The sequence below is a fragment of the Malania oleifera genome, chromosome 10 (assembly GCF_029873635.1).
Source record: "Malania oleifera isolate guangnan ecotype guangnan chromosome 10, ASM2987363v1, whole genome shotgun sequence".
Classification (NCBI taxonomy): Eukaryota; Viridiplantae; Streptophyta; class Magnoliopsida; order Santalales; family Ximeniaceae; genus Malania; species Malania oleifera.
Genome location: NC_080426.1, coordinates 15,600,836 through 15,618,776, shown reverse-complemented (window position 1 = coordinate 15,618,776; position 17,941 = coordinate 15,600,836). Strand labels below are relative to the sequence as shown.

The window sequence follows — 17,941 nt, the reverse complement described above, 5'->3', positions numbered from 1 at the left end:
ACACTCATGCACACCAGTTGTTACACACATTTATGCATACATTAACACTCATAGCGATGCATACTTTCATATACCCACATGCATATATACATACATTCATGCATGCACACTTAGAACATCCTCCATGACATTATCCGTTCATGCATTCACATATTCATGTGCATGCATGCATACACATACACATGCATTCGCATATCCATGCATATACCCATGCAATCACACATACACACACATTCACATTCATATACATGCATGCATGCCCTCACACTCAAATGCACACATTCACGCACATACACAAGCATGCATACGCATGTTCATGCGTGCGCTCATCCATCATATATCATGCATACGCATATTCGTGTGTCAGTGTCATTGTTCATTCATACGTGTAGATGCGTGCATAGGCTCATGCGCGCACACATTCATACACGTGCACATCCACGCACGCACACACGTTCATACACATGCACCTCCATACACGCACACACATTCATGCACGTGCTCATTCATGCATGCACACACATTGATACACATGCACATCCATGCACGCACACACATTCATACACATGCACCTCCATGCACGCACACACATTCATGCACGTGCTCATTCATGCATGCACACACATTTATACACGTGCACATCCATGTATGCACACACGTTCATACACGTGCACATCCATGCACGCAAACACATTCATGCACGTACCCAATCATGCATGCACACACATTCATGCGCGTGCTCATTCATGCATGCACGCACATTCATGTGCATGCTCATTCATGCATGCAGGCACATACATGCACGTTCACACATTTATGCGTTCATGCATATGCATGCGCACACATTCATGCACGTGCTCATTCATGTATGCACGCACATCCATGCACGTGCTCATCCATGCATACTGTCACAAGCTAAGCTTGTTCAGGGCATTATGCTTACCTATGACCGCTTGCCTCGTGTGTTTGGGATGAATTTTCATCATGTAAATACTAGTGTAAGGTTATTTTCCAGTATATATTTTATTGTAAGCCAAATAAGGCAGTATGACTCCTCGGTCACTTTGATGTTTCTTAGTGCCAGAGTGAGAATAACCCAGAAAGCTCTTTAGGGGAGGGTGAGTGTTCATCAGTCATTGTAAAACTCACTAGCAATTGTCAATGTGCTTAGCCTACTTGCCTCCCTCGCTAAGTACAACATGTCAACGGAGGATTTGTTAATGAATTACGTTTGCTTCAATGTTTACTGCTTGCTTGGCACGACTTTCATGAATTGATTACTATTTCCACTGCTATTTGAATGAATGCTAATAAAAGTGCTTCGTGGATGAATGTTGGTAAACGATAGGTTGGCTAGTTAAACAAGAGTGTTTTAGCTAGCGCCGCACGCCCTTCACAACAGTGTAAAAATAATCGGACCGTGAAACTTGGTATCAGAGCCAAGGCTCAGTTGCTACGAGAATTCAGTTACCTTCATTGTGGGATTTGGGAAGCTTTGGTAATTGACCATGGCACCAAACAATGCTGAAAGACTTAGTGCACTGGAAGCACAGGTTGAAGAGACAACCAACAATATGGCCAATGAGATGGCCCAACTGAGGGGACTTGTTGATGAGGTGATGGGATCACAGCAGCATCAAGCAAGTTTGACAAGTGAAATGTCAGAGGACTTTCACCACACTGTGGAAACTTTGCAAGCCCGGATGGTTGATCTGAATGCAAAGGTGAATCTGATGGTTCTTGCTATGGGGAACTCTAACACTCCGAGAGTTAGTAAGACCAAGGTACCTGAACCCAGGACGTATGGGGGTGCCCGTGATGCTAAGGAGTTAGAAAACTTCTTGTTTGATATGGAACAGTATTTTTGCGCTATGAGGATGGCCTCAGAACAGGTGAAAGTGGATACTGCAACCATGTACTTGGTGGGTGACGCCAAACTGTGGTGGCGTGCTAAGTACAATGACATTGAAAATGGAAATTATGTAATTGATAGTTGGGCAAACTTGAAGAGAGAGCTCATGGCCCAATTCTTTCCTGAAAATGTTGAGTACAATGCAAGGAAAAAGCTGAGAGACCTCAAGCATACTGGGTCGATCAGGGAATATGTGAAACAATTTTCTGCTTTGATGTTGGATATCCAGGATATGTCAAAGAAGGACAAGTTGTTCTATTTTCTAGAGGGGATGAAATCGTGGGCAAGGACTGAACTTCATAGACAAAGAGTTCAAGACTTGTCTACGGCACAAGCTGCTACAGAATGCTTGACTGACTACGCTAGGGAGAATACCACTTCGTCCAAAGGATCTGGCGGAAAGGAAAACAATGGAAAGTCTTTCAAGAAAGGCAAACCCAAGAGTGGGGGAGCCAACTATAAAACATCAACCTCAAAGGAAGCTCCGTCGTCTCGAGGGTTCAACACACCCAAGGGAAAAGGTAAACTTGAGTGTTTCTTGTGTCGAGGTCCTCATAGAGTTTTTGAGTGCCCTCACAAAGCATCACTTAATGCTTTAGAGGCTTCCATTGCCGAACAGGCACCGAAAGACGATGGGGAAGAAGATGAGACCCCAAGGATGGGTGCAATGCGGCAAGTGAGCACATTGGAAAAGTAGGCGAAAGCCCCAAACGTTACACGAGCCAGAGGGCTAGTGTTTGTGAACTTGAGAATCAATGGGAAGAGCACCCGCGCTATGGTGGATACCGGGGCTACCCATAACTTTGTTTTGCAACCAGAAGCTTGGAGACTCAACTTATCCTTAGAGAAGGATACAAAACGCATGAAAGCAATTAATTCTGTAGCCCAGCCTACTCTGGAAGTAGCCAAGCAAGTTACTGTGAAGCTTGGGCAGTGGGAAGGTCATGTGAATTTCACAGCAGTGCCATTGGATGACTTTCCAGTCATTTTGGGAATAGAGTTCCTAAGGGGAACGAAGGCAGTGCTGATGCCTTCGGCTGGTTCCCTATGTCTGATGGGAGATCACCCATGCATGGTGCAAGCTGTTGCAACGAAAGGAGAAGATGGGAAGTTCCTTTCAGCCATGCAACTCAAGAAAGGTTTGAGGAAGGGAGAGCAGACATATCTAGCCACGGTGGTGGTAGATGAAAAAGTAGGCAAAGAGCTGGTGCCTACGACCATCCAAGCGGTGTTGGATGAGTACAAGGAGGTGATGCCGGATAAGTTGCCTCACGAATTACCTCCACTACGGGGTGTGGAGCATGAGATCGAGTTGTTTCCAGGAGTGAAACCACCTGCAAAAGGGCCATATCGGATGGCGCCTCCAGAGTTAGCAGAATTGAGGAAGCAACTTGATGAATTATTAGAAGCAGGATATGTTCACCCTTCTAAAGCACCATTTGGAGCACAGGTGTTGTTTCAAAAGAAACATTATGGGAGCCTACGGATGTGTGTAGACTACCGCGCGCTCAACAAGGTGACAGTGCGCAACAAGTATCCTATTCCGTTGATTGCTGATTTATTGGATCAGTTGAGTCACACCAAGTACTTCACTAAACTTGACTTGAGATCAGGCTACTATCATGTGAGAATTGCTGATGGGGATGAGCCGAAGACTACTTGTGTGACACGGTATGGGGCATATGAATTCTTGGTGATGTCATTCGGGTTGACAAATGCGCCTGCAACATTCTATACCTTGATGAACCAGGTTTTCCGTGAGTACCTTGACAAGTTTGTCATGGTGTACCTAGATGATATTGTTGTCTACAGTTCCACTCTGGAAGAACATAAAGAGCATCTGCGGAAGGTGTTCGATAGGCTGAAGGGAAACAGTCTATATGTGAAGAAAGAGAAGTACTCTTTCGCTCAGCAGAGCATCAAATTCCTTGGTTATGTGATTGAACAAGGTCATATCAGAATGGATATGGAGAAGGTAAGGGCAATTCAAGAATGGAAGATCCCAACGATAGTGAAAGAGTTGCGTTCCTTTCTTGGCCTTACCAGCTACTACAGGAAGTTCGTAGAGGGGTATTCCCGGAGAACGGCCCCTATGACAGAACTACTAAAGAAGGGTCATGGGTGGAACTGGACAGAGGAATGCCAGGGAGCCTTTGATGACTTGAAGGATGCCATGATGAGAGATCCGGTATTGGCTCTTCCGGATGTCATGAAACCCTTTGAGGTACAGACAGATGCATCAGACTTCGCCCTTGGAGGAGTCTTGGTATAGGAGGGGCACCCTATTGCGTACGAAAGCCGTAAACTTAGTGAAGCAGAGCGGAAGTACAAAGCTCAAGAGAAGGAGATGCTAGCGGTGATACATTGTCTCCGTGTGTGGAGGCATTACTTACTTGGGTCAAGGTTTGTGGTGAAATCAGATAACTCAGGTGTTAGCCATTTCTTCACACAGCCAAAGCTAACACCCAAGCAGGGCCGATGGCAGGAATTCTTGGCAGAATTTGATTTTTCATTTGAGCACAAGGCGGGGTGAAAGTCGCGGATGCACCGAGTAGAAAGGCCGAACTGGCGGCCTTACAAATGGTAACACATCTAACTTTAAGTACTGTTACCACAAGGATGCGAGAGCGCATCAAGGAGAACTTAGCCAAAGATCTAGTTGCACAGAACTTAATGAAACTTACCGAAGAAGGGAAGGCACAGCAGTTCTGGATGGAAGATGGATTACTAATGACCCATGGTAACCGGCTCTTTGTGCCACGAGCAGGTGATCTAAGGAAGACATTGCTGAAGGAATGTCATGATACCATGTGGGCCGGACATCCAGGATGGCAGTGCACTTTGGCCTTACTGAAGCGGGAGTACTATTGGCTGCAGATGCATGATGATGTGGTTGATTATACCCGAACTTGTCTTGCCAACAAGACAAGGTGGAGCGGAGGAAAATTGCAGGGCTGTTGGAGCCCCTACCAGTACCATCCAAACCGTGGGAAAGTGTCTCATTGGACTTCATCACCAACCTGCGCAGAGTGGGAGACGCAGGGTCTATACTTGTTATTATAGACAGGTTTTCGAAGTATGGTACATTCATAACCGCACCGAAGTATTGTTCGGCAGAGGAGACGGCACAGTTGTTTTTTGAGAACATTGTGAAATATTGGGGTGTTCCCCACGACATTATTAGTGACCGAGACTCAAGATTCATTAGCAACTTCTGGACAGAACTTTTCAGAATCCTCAATCACAACTAGAAATCTCTTCGAGTTATCACCCACAGACAGATGGACAGACGGAGAGATTCAATGGGTTACTTGAAGAGTACTTGCGCCACTTTGTCAACGCCAACCAAAAGAATTGGGTTCAACTACTTGATGTGGCTCAGTTCTGTTTCAATGCCCAAAAGTGCTCCACAACCAACAAGAGTCCTTTGAGCTTGTTACAGGCCAGCAGCTGCTGTTACCTCACACAGTGGATGAGCCGTACAAAGGAAAGAGTCCCAGGGCGTACGTCTTTACCAAAGAATGGAAACAGAATGTTGAGATTACCCGAGCCTACCTAGAGAAAGCTACTAAGCGGATAAAGAAGTGGGTAGATCGGAGAAGACCGCAGCACTTCAACGTAGGTGACTTGGTGCTTGTTAAGCTCAATCCTGAATAGGTCAAGTCACTACGAGGATGAGATAGGAGACTACTTCGCAAATATGAAGGACCAGTCCCCATCTTGGCCAAAGTCGGGAAGGCCTCCTACAAAATCGACCCTCCGACTTGGATGAAAGTGCATCCTGTGTTTCATGTAAGCTACCTCAAGTCGTACAACGCCGACACCGACGATCTGAGCAGAAATCAGTCAGTCAGAGCAGAAGTGAGTACAGTTCAACCTGACAGACGTGAAGTTGAAGATATCCTTGCAGACAGAGAGTTCACATCCTCAAGGAAGAAGCGGCAGGAATTCTTAGTGAAGTGGAAAGGCCTTTGTGACAAAGAAATTAGCTGGGTTTCTGCGGAAGATATGCAACCATTCGTAGACAAAGTCGAAGTGTACCTAGCGTCAAAGTCTACGAGGACGTCGACCGCATAAGTGGGGGAGAATGTCACGAACTAAGCTTGTTCAGGGCATTATGCTTGCCTGTGACCGCTTGCCTCGTGTGTTTGGGATGGGTTTCCATCATGTAAATACTAGTGTAGGGTTATTTTCCAGTATTTATTTCATTGTAAGCCAAATAAGGCAGTATGACTCCTCGATCACTATGATGTTTCCTAGTGCCAGAGTGAGAATAGCCCAGAAAGCTCTTTAGGGAAGGGTGAGTGTTCATCAATCATTGTAAAACTCACTAGCAATTGTCAACGTGCTTAGCCTACTTGCCTCCCTCGCTAAGTACAACATGTCAACGGAGGATTTGTTAATGAATTACGTTTGTTTCAATGTTTACTGCTTACCTGCCACGGCTTTCATGAATTGATTATTGTTTCCGCTACTATTTGAATGAATGCTAATGAAAGTGCTTCGTTGATGAATGTTGGTAAACGATAGGCTGGCTAATTAAACAAGAGTGTTTAAGCTAGCACCGCACGGCCCTTCACAACGGTGTGAAAATAGTCAGACCGTGACACATATACATGGTCATGTATTCGCATCATGCATCATTCATGCACTCTAACATACATTTGAACAAACACAACCCACGCGTAAGGCAACGGGTGTTGACTCCTGGTCTCGACCAAGACCTTAAATTGGTTTTCCCCCGGACCGGTCAACGTTTGACCGGTTCATCATTCCCTAAACCGGTTCACGCCGGTTTTCTCCATTTCACTTGTATATTATTATTTAGATATTTAAAAAATCACAAAATTCTCAAAAAATCCAAAAGATATTTTCATATTTTGATTTTCATGATTCTTATTTGTGTTATTTTAAAGTTTAGGATAAAATATTGAAAAAAGTCACAAAAAATATTTTCACACTTAGAAAAATCACGAAAATATTTTTAAACCCAGAAAATCATTTTCATCCCGAACAAACTTCAAAAACCTCCCGGAATAGCATTTTCCTACTTAGAAAAACTTACGGATTTCAAAATCCCTGTGAGCGTATTTTGTACACTATTTTCTTGATTTTCCTTCCCGATGATTGCAACAAAGGGCATGGACTCTTCGATTGGATTGCCCCGATTCTGAGGGAATACCTATATAGTATTTTCATTCTTTTGATTTTTGAAAGAGAGTAATTTTGGCAGGCTTATTAGATTTATTTTGAGGATCATTTTTTATTAATCTGGTACTGTTCGTAAGAACGGGCGCATAGGGGGTGCTAATACCTTCCCCTTGCGTAACCGTACTCCCGAGCCTGACTCTGGTGACGCAGACCGATTCTACCCCTAACGGGGTAACAATCAAGTGTTCTAACCGCACTTCAAAAGATTAGTGGGGACTGCATCACACATTATTTTTTTACGAAAAATCACATTTTCAAAATCACACATCTATTTTTCCCAGTTCGCAGCCGCACCCATTTTGCCAGAGAGTGGTTCTCTAGGCCAGGTCCGGGTCCTGGACGTCGCGACATGGAATTTCTCAACACATTTAAGATCCAAGTAGGAAAGGTGTGTGTGGTTATAAAATATAATATGATTTTGTTGACTCCGTTTGAAGCTACTAATCACATATTTCCAGAGAGTGAATTTGAGGCATCTTTCAAAGATTTTCTTGGCTTACTTACCCTGGAGTTTCCATCATGCTATTCCTGGAGTTCTCAATATTCAATACAAAAATTGTATTTCCAAGGGCTGACTTCCCTTCTCATCAGAATCCAGTACCGCTCCCCCAAGCTTCTAATATATATTTTGGGGTTAAAGAAGTAACAACATCTTGATATATTCTGCCACAAATCATTAGTGTCCTAGTTTGCATAAATCCACGTACTTTTTCCTTGGTACTTTGCTCCTTCATTCAGAAAGAACCAGCAAAATGCACTTGCCATATTGAATATCTGTTAAAATTGATAAACAATCTTGGGAGGATTAGTTATTTGTTATAGTTAAACCTTGTATTTTCTTTATTCAGAAAGTTAGTTATTTTAGTTAGCTTAACAAATTCTATATATAAGGAGTCTTATTGTTTGTATTTTTTAGTTTTGCTTGTAAGCTCATTTTGTATTCAAGAAATAAGATCAAGTATATTTTCAGATCTTCTGATTCTTGGAGTTCATCAGTTTCAGTTCTTGAAGTTTTATATGGTATTAGAGCATCAATCAATCAATCAATCTGCAGATTGAAACTGCTTCTGTTCTTAAATACAAATCCGGAGGAGATAGGAAAGACATAGAGAGCCTGAAGGTGTATCCATGGCATCTCCAGATTCGAGCAATCAATCTGATCCATTCTCACAACCGAACCTCTCAAATCCATTCTTCCTCCATTCGAATGAAAATCCAGGTAGCATTTTGGTTACACAGCCACTACTTGGTATGAAAAACTATCATTCTTGGTCAAGAGCCATGATTCTTGCTCTCACTGCCAAGAAAAAGATAGGTTTTATCAATGAAAAAATTGTTGAACTTGATCCAGAGTCTTCTCTTTATGAAGACTGGCAGAGTTGGAACACGATGGTAATTTCTTGGCTGATTAATTCAATGCACGCAGATGTATATGGCAGTGTGACGTATTATAAAACTGCTAGAGAGATGTGGCTGGAATTGCAAAATGTTTTTTCTCAAGGCAATGGTCCCAAAGTATATAATCTTCAAAAGGAACTTTGTTATATTACTCAAAATCAAATGTCAGTAACTGAGTATTTTACAAAGTTCAAAAGATTATGGGATCAATTGTTAAATCTGGAACCATTACCGGAGTGTACATGTGGTGCGAGTAAAACCTTAAGTAATAATCATGATAAAGTCTATGTCATGAGGTTTCTTATGGGATTGAATGAAACTTTTGAAACCATTAGGACTCAAATTCTGATGTATGAGCTTCTTCCTTCAATAAACAAGGTTTATGTATTAGTTCTTCAAGAAGAATCTCACAAGAATGCTGGACAAGGAGGTTCCTATGCTGCTAAACCTGATACTATGGCAATGTATGCAAATTCAAAGGGAAATAGTTCTAGAAATTCAAGATGGAATAAAGGAAACAACAAGAAAGAAAAACCTATGTGTACTCATTGTAATATGCTTGGGCATACTGTTGATAAGTGTTTCAAACTACACGGATACCCACCTGGTTATAAACCAAAATGGAAATTGAGTGCAAATCAAGTTTCTTCTTTTCAAGGAACTATAATTGAGAATTCTTCTCAAAGCCATATTCAATGTCCTATCACCAAGACTCAATGTGAGCAGCTATTGGTTTTTCTCAATACAAGATCAATTTCTAGTGACATTCATCATGTTGCTAATGCAAATGTTGGTAATGGCTTGTCTGGATTGAACTCTGGATCTGCTGGTGTTCATGGTGCTGCTGCTGTGACAATAAATTCTTCTCAGCCTCAAGCACATAATAACTATCTTGAAACCATGTCAGGTTTTATATCTAATTCTTCCTTCACACCCAATTTGACACACTCTATTTTTTCAGCCAAATTGGTTGACAAGAATTGTTTTGAATCTACAAATTGGGTCATAGACATAGGAGCTACTGACCACATGGTACATTCAATTACCTATTTCACACATATCACATCCACCTTAAATACTCATGTGAACCTTCCTAATGGTGAAACTGCTTTAGTTACACACATTGGAACTGTTCAAATCACTGAAACTTTGATCTTATACAATGTTCTTTGTGTTCCTTCCTTCAGCTTTAATCTCATATCTGTCAGTCAACTTGTAAAACCTTTTTCTGGTTGTCTTATTTTCTTTGAAAATTTTTGTTTTATCCAGGACCTTGCTCATTGGAGCATGATTGGTCTAGGTAAAGAGTGCAATGGGTTCTATCTGCTGGAAGGAAGCAAGTCTATTTCTTTTTCTTCTTCAGTTCTGTCAGTCAATAAGCCACAAATACATGTATGGCATTCCAGGTTGGGACATTTATCAAATACCAAATTGGCTTTGATTAAATCCAATGAAAGTTCTCACATTTCTGAAAATTGTTTTGATTTGATACATTGTGACTTGTGGGGTCCTTTTTCTGTTCCTACTATAGATTCATGCAAATATTTTTTAACCATTGTAGATGATTGTTCTAGATCTACTTGGGTTTACTTGCTGAAACACAAGTCTCAAACACAATTTGTTTTGGAACAATTTTATAATATGGCTGAGACTCAATTTTCTAAAAAAATAAAGATAATAAGGACTGATAATGGAACAGAATTTATCATGAGCAATTTTTTTTGCCCAAAAGGGCATTTTACATCAATTAAGCTGTGTTGAAACTCCTCAACAAAATGCAATAGTAGAAAGAAAACATCAACATATTTTAAATGTTGCAAGATCCCTTTTGTTCCATTCTCATTTACCTTTATATCTTTGGGGACATTGTGTCTTAACAGCAGTTTATTTGATTAATAGAATCCCAACTTCAGCCTTGTCTCATAAAACTCCTTATGAAGTCCTTTATGGTCATGCTCCTTCTTATGATCACTTAAGGGTTTTTGGATGTCTTTGTTTTGCTTCCATTCTAGCATATAATAGATCTAAGTTTACTGCTAGAGCTAGAAAATGTGTGTTTCTAGGATATCCTTTTGGTGCAAAAGGTTACAAAGTCCTAGATATAACTAAAGTACTATTTTTATTTCCAGAGATGTAGTGTTTCATGAAGAAATATTTTCTTTTGCTGATGCTATTAAATCAGTTTCAGATCCTTTTCTTTTTAGTTCTGAAGTTGAGGACACTGCAAATTCCAGCTCAGGTAATAGCTCTTTTGTTACTCCCATTTGCATTCCTGAAAATCATATTCCTGTTTCAATTCCACTTAATAATTCTATTTTAGTTGAGGTTCCATATTCTAATTCTAATCCTTCTTCTTCTTCTATCATCCCTATTATTACTTCTCCTGCTAATCATAATTCTACTAATTCTTTAGTTCATTCTTTACCCAACCATACAATTCCTAATATAATCTCAACAGAACCTGTTCATACTACAGCAACAGAACCACCATCTGCACCTCTGAAAAAATCAATGAGACACACCAAACAACCTGCTTACTTAAAGGATTATTCTTGTATTGTTACTCACATTCCAGGTGCACCTTATGATATATCTCAATACCTTACTTATTCACATTTGGAACCAAGCTATCAGTCATAGATGCTGACAGTCAGTTCTTCTCCTCAAGAACCTCAGTCTTTCTTTCAAGCAATTCAAGATCCTTTGTGGAAAGAGGCAATGGATAAGGAAATTCAAGCACTTGAGAAAACTCATACTTGGGAGCTTTCTACTTTACCACCTGGTAAATCTCCTATTGGATGTAAATGGGTATACAAAATTAAATTGAATTCTGATGGTTCAATTGAAAGATACAAGGCAAGATTAGTTGCAAAGGGTTACACTCAACGAGAAGGTTTAGATTTTCTTGAAACTTTCTCTCCAGTAGCCAAAACAGTCACTGTTAGAGTCTTGATTGCATTGGCAGCTGCCAAAGCTTGGCCTCTCCATCAATTGGACATCAATAATGCTTTTCTGCATGGGGATCTTGATGAGGAAGTATATATGTTTCTGCCTCCTAGTTATCATAGTAAAGGGGGGAGTTCTTCTTCTCCTGTTGTGTGTAAGCTACTCAAATCTCTCTATGGTTTAAGACAAGCTTCAAGACAATGGTAGACTAAACTTTCCACCACTATTCAACAACTTGGTTTCATTCAATCTACTGCTGATCATTCCTTGTTTGTGCATGTGAAAGGTCCTTTGTTTACAGCTTTATTAGTATATGTGGATGACATGGTCATCACAGGAAATAATTCAAACTATGTTGCTGAATTGAAGTCAGTTTTAGATGCTAAATTTGGGATTAAGGATCTTGGTTCACTTAAATACTTCTTGGGGCTTGAAATTGCTAGAAGTGAGAAGGGTATCAGTTTGAATCAAAGGAAGTTTGCTCTTGATATATTAAAAGAAACATGTATGATGGGATGCAAGCCTGTTAATTCTCCTATGGAACAGCAGCTGAAGTTGTCCAAGGATTCTGGAGGTTTGTTGACAGACTCGAACAAATACAGAAGACTCATAGGCAAACTAATGTATTTAACTTTGAGTAGACCTGATTTGACATATGCAGTAAATAGATTGGGTCAGTTTTGGCTAAACCCAGGCTTCCACACATGCAGGTAGCTACCAGAATATTGCAATACATCAAGGGAACATCAGGGCAAGGGGTATTTTTCCCTAGTGTTTCAGATTTACAATTGAAAACCTATTGTGATGTTGATTGGCCAGGATGTCCAAACACTAGAAGATCATTAACTGGTTATTGTGTTTTTCTTGGGAATGCTTTAATTTCATGGAGATCAAAGAAACAATCAATGGTGTCAAGGTCTTCGGCTGAAGCTGAATATAGATCAATGGTGAGTACCACCTGTGAAGTAATTTGGTTATTGTATCTATTGAAATATCTTCAAGTGAAGCATGATAAGTCAGTGCAAATGTACTATGATAACCAAGCAGCTTTGCAGATTGCTGCAAATCCTGTATTTCATGAAAGATCAAAACACATAGAGGCAGATTGTCATATTGTGAGAAATAGAGTTCTTGATGGTACTATCAAAACATTTCATGTTCCTTCCAAAAATCAATTGGCTGATGTCTTTACAAAGGCACTTGGTGTAGATAACCATATCAGATTAGTCAAAAAGTTGGGATTGATCAACATATATGCTCCTAAGATTGAATAACCTGATTATGTGAAGGAGGATAAAAAATGCAAGAGCATTGCTCTTGAAGGGGGGTGTTAAAATTGATAAACAATCTTGGGAGGATTAGTTATTTGTTATAGTTAAACCTTGTATTTTCTTTATTCAGAAAGTTAGTTATTTTTAGTTAGGTAAACAAATTTTGTATATAAGGAGTCTTATTGTTTGTATTTTTCAGTTTTGCTTGTAAGCTCATTTTGTATTCAAGAAATAAGATCAAGTATATTTTCAGATCTTCTGATTCTTGGAGTTCATCAGTTTCAGTTCTTGAAGTTTTATAATATCCAATGTAACCATGGACTCCTAGCTACAGTTAATATGGTGCAATGCAAAAGCCTCAGACCATTTTATGGCCGTAACTGACCACACTCCACATTCCAAATAGTCTGCCTTGAGACAGGGTGAGTATGAACCATCAGAGAAGTACTTGTCGGAATTGCTCCCAGGCTATTTATTCATTACCACCTCACCATAGTGAAAACTTGAATATTTAGTTTGCGAAGGAGCACTCCGCAAAATTTATTAAGATTTTCGAGGAAGTTATTAGTATAACAACAATGAAGAAATGGTCTCTGCTCCGCATTATTGTAGAGAGAAATGTACTCAAAACCATCATCACTTGAGCAAACTCAAGCCAAAACAACTTTTATTCTCTATAAATGTTGAAAATATTTGAGTAATAATGCAATAGGAAAACAATTCCATGATGGTTTTACAAGGTGGCACAAGAAACAACATCCCTCCCACAGTTTGCTGCAAAACAATCATGCACTAAATATAACAGATGCAAGCTCGCTCATTTTATATTACTACCCATGTGACGTGCATATTGTGTACATCAGGTACTAAAATATAAAAAAAAATTTAAAAAAAAAAAAAAAAAACACCAGCAGAAACAAAAATTACCTGAAAATCCATTTCTTCGTGGAGGTAGGTCATGCCGCGTGCTGCATCTTGAGCTATTCTCAGTCGCATGACCCATGGAAGGGGTGGTTGATATCGATTTGATAAATGATCCTGCACAGTCCTATTGGGCATGAATTCATATATTAACAGCCGCTGCATCCCACTTTCATCATCGTCAGCACAGTAGCCCACTAGTTTGACAAGATTTGGATGTTCAACAACACCCAGGACATTTACTTCTGTCTCCCATTCCTTGTGCCCCCGGAAGAAGAGAGGTGGGATTGATAATCAAATATATAAGTCAATTATATTTTCTAAGGGCTGAAAGAAAAAACAAAACAAAACAAAATATAGAAGGAAACATAAAATTCTATAGATTAATTAAGAAGCCCAAATCAGGCCTAAAATATTTAAGTATCTAAATTCATGGTACTATAATAAGCATATATTGAGAAAAAAGTTAGCAAGGGTGATCCAACATAATTTCACTGATACCATAGTATCAAGTATCAATTCAAAAATACATCAATTCCTTGCTCCCCTGAGCACAAACCTGATCTTAGTGCTAAAATCTCTCTTTTCTAATCATAAACACGATGTCCTAATGTGATCATTCATGCAAGGGAGGAAACAGGACGATGAATATTACATACACCTGTTAAGATATAAATGAAACCCAGACAATGCCTGCTTTGGACATCCTAGAAAATATTATGAAGAAGAAGATGACGATCATTGTGTGACAACAACGATGACAATGATCGAGGATGATGATGTCCACAAACGTTTGTTGGATAAACTCAAAACAATTAAATTCATCTACAAATTGTATTCATCAATTATTTCAGCTTTTACCAAAAGAGATACATAAGATATTCCTCTTAGCACAGGGACATCCAACTAATGCAGCCAGAAACTACTAAAAGTTGTTCGCTCCTCAAAATATTAAACTTGGATTGACTGGAAAAGGACTAAGAGCCACAATCTACATAACCCTACTAGTCATTAAATGATTAGAACATTGGAACATCTTTGTAAAATGGCAGTTGATTTAGCAAAAACCAAGTTTTGCTTTTGAATTATCCTTATTTAGAGCACCTTCAGCCAATTTTCTACACCAGTCCTACTGGTGTTGCACTTTGCACCCATCACCAAATACATTTAACATGATTATGCATCAATAAATTTCTCGAATAAAATCACATGACCAAGAAGAATAAATCTTGCCTGCAACCCTCTCTTGCTGAGTTGCTTAACAGCAATATCAATTTTTTTATGTGGATCTTCTGTACTTTGGATAACACCCTTATACACACCCCCAAATCCACCCTCTCCAAGCATCAGGGAGCAGCTGAAATTTCTTGTGGCTGTCTTCAGCTCCGAGAACGTGAAAACTCTGAGGAGACTGGATCTTTGAGACATACTTGTAAACGAGTTCCTTGCGGAGGATTCCGTGCTAATTTCTGATACATTCTGGGAGTTTAATTCAGAGTCCAATCTCCTCACTTCACGATCAGTCAACATGGAAGTGGAGGAGCGGACTGAGCTAGACTTCGTGGTCTTAGATTCATCATTTTTGTCCCAGCTGGAGAAAGGGAAACACTTCATAGCCCCAAAATGAATTTTGTCTTTCTGCAAATCAACAACCATAGAGTCATAAAATAAGCACACAATACATGTTAAAAACCATTGCAAAGAAATGGAATGGGTTCGGATTAGACCAAATCCACAAAAGCAAAAACTGCTTAAATCCAAATAGCAAGAAAAACGAACATTAAATTCCAAAAACAAACAGAGAGGCTATTACTCCGGAGGGGGGGGGGGGGAGAAGAAATTGTGAATCAACCTTCATGCTTCTTCTCAAATCGAGTTTCACTAATTAGCTTACGTATGCAAAATACTCCATGTTCTTCCACTCAGATAACTGAGGCAAAAAGAAAAAAGGAAAACTGAGATAAAAACGCCAAACTCTGAGGGAGGCAAGAAAATCATGGTGGAAGCGTCATGAAAACATGGGATTCATGATTTAAAATTAACAGGAAAAAGGAATTATTCTCTGAATACCCACAACCAAACAATAAATTTCACAAAATATACTCTTAAAGGCTCGTAAGCACAAATTTCCCATTAAAAAAAAAAAAAAGAGCCCACCATCAATTCTCCAATCTGCTACTAGAACAACTGGGTAGCCCTTTTCACGCACCCATTTTCATGGGTTCTCAGAGATTTCCAAAATCCAAAGAGGGATTGGAAGAGAAACCGGGAAAAACGGAGACCGGGCACGCCGTGATCCAAGACAAGTTAATACAAGGCAGCTGGAACTCGGGTCACCTACCAACTATAAATGTACTAACCCCCCGAAATAATAATAATAATAAATAATAAATGCCCCCAAGGTTGAGCTCAGTTGGCAGGGCAGGCTCCGGGATTTCCTTCCACGAGGTGAGCCTAATCCTGGCATCTCGAGTTCGATTCCTGCGGCTGGGCGCCTGAAATTTACCCCTCTATAGTGTGTGGGGCCATACTACAGGGCGTGGGATTAGTCACTGGCCAGTGCGACGGACCGTAAAACGGACGTCGTTGACGGTAGGTGGAAACCTGGGACGTACCCAAAAAAAATAATAAATAATAAATAAATAAATAAATATTTTGGAAGAGATATTCTTAAGAAGATATTTTGAAAGGAAATATTTTGAGATATTTGTATATAAATATCTTAGAAGAAATATTTATTTAGATTACTTAAAGTTTAAGTTAGGTTTTATTTTAAAAATTCTCTCATTTTTTTTTTCTCTCTCTCTAAGATCCTTCGCCGTTCGTTATCCGTTTCAATGATCGAAGGTTCCTGCATGAATCAGAAGGAGAAACTCTACAATTATAGCGGATCAGATCGTCATTTTGAAGATTTTCGAGTTTTCCTCAAAAATCAAGGTAAGGATCTGATTCCGATATCGATTAGATATTTGTATAGTAGTCGGGATTGCAGTGAGGTAATATTCTGTGGTTTTTAGGTTTCGAGGATCCAAGGTCGTTGTTTTGGATCAAACCATTCGTGTCTTCATTTCCAGGTTTAAGGTAAGGGGATTTGTTTACATCAGTTTATTTTGAAAATTAAACCAGTAAAACTGTAGTTTATATTATTATGTACTTTATGATTGTTCGTTTGGAAAATTCTACCAAGTAAAAGTGTCAGTTTAATTATTTTTATGATTTTGATAAATTTAGGGATTTTGCTTATGATCTCCAAACGTTTTAAAACTTACCTAATTGTTTTAAACTACTAGTAGGAGATGTTTGAACCCTCATTTATCATTTAAATGACTTTTTGAACCGATTACTCCTTAAAGTAGTTTTTGACGAAATGAACGTGATATATGCTGTTAAATGGACTTATAATGCAGTGGTATATACAGTTATGAATTATAGGAACTAAGGTTCCATTATACTATATAAAACTGTGGAAGATAGGTGTCAGTTAAATACCGAGCTATATACGAAAAAGGGGTTAAACCGAGAGGATATGTGTTGGTTTATACCCGATGCAATTGTATGCGTTTGCGAAAATACTAAAATTGCACAGGTTGTTTGTTTTATTATAAATTGTATATATGATGAATGGAACCACGGCTTGCCACCAAAGGAGTTGAAAGATACTTCTGTAATAGGAGTTGAAAGATACTCCAGTTAGAAGTTGAAAAAGTTTCAGTTATGGGGTTGAAAGATATCCCCCAATGGTAGGGAATATTCCTCAGATAGAAAAGTACAGTGCAACTACACATGTAAATCAGTGTGGATACACATAGATAGTCGGCTAGTAGGAGTAATGAAACCACTGGTGAAATAATAAACCAGATGGAGGTAGTCAGACTATATATTAGATATGTAACACCCCGACCCCGAGGGGCCTGGGATATTAACTCTTTACTACTGATTTACAGCGGAAGCAAATAAACTCGATTCTTATTAAACCAGAGCGCTAATTATTCATGTTACAATCACTTATTTCAAAAAAAGAAAAATTATACAAACATAAATATCTGAAACCATACTAATATTTCTAATAAATCTTTATTTTTCTAATCCCCACCCGCATGCTTGCTAAGTCTGATTTCCGACATGTCCTTCAGAGTTATCTGAAATAAAATATGATTGGGTTGAGACGACGCTCAATAAGTAAATAAGATTATTATTAGTGTGTGGTCAAAATGAGTTTTTAAAGAATTTCGTAAAATAATATTTAATACTATAACTTCAAGACTGCTTTTAGAATAAACAT

General features: G+C 39.3%; 1 protein-coding gene across 6 annotated transcripts in view; it reads right to left on the bottom strand.

Moving 5' to 3' along the window:
* Positions 1 to 16,306, bottom strand: part of LOC131165399 (serine/threonine-protein kinase PCRK1-like) — a 54,800-nt gene extending 38,494 nt beyond the window's left edge. The window contains exons 1-4 of one of the 6 annotated variants that reach the window (XM_058123146.1): positions 15,817 to 16,306; positions 15,473 to 15,589; positions 14,893 to 15,297; positions 13,666 to 13,917 (exon numbers count right to left, since the gene is read on the bottom strand). In XM_058123146.1, coding sequence (XP_057979129.1) covers positions 13,666 to 13,917; positions 14,893 to 15,297; positions 15,473 to 15,517 — 702 coding nt within the window. In that variant the 5' untranslated portion in view covers positions 15,518 to 15,589; positions 15,817 to 16,306. The remainder of the gene's footprint in view (positions 1 to 13,665; positions 13,918 to 14,892; positions 15,298 to 15,472; positions 15,590 to 15,816) is intronic. The other 5 variants (XM_058123151.1, XM_058123153.1, XM_058123155.1 and 2 more) reach the window with 5 other exon arrangements.
* Positions 16,307 to 17,941: the final 1,635 nt, after the last annotated feature.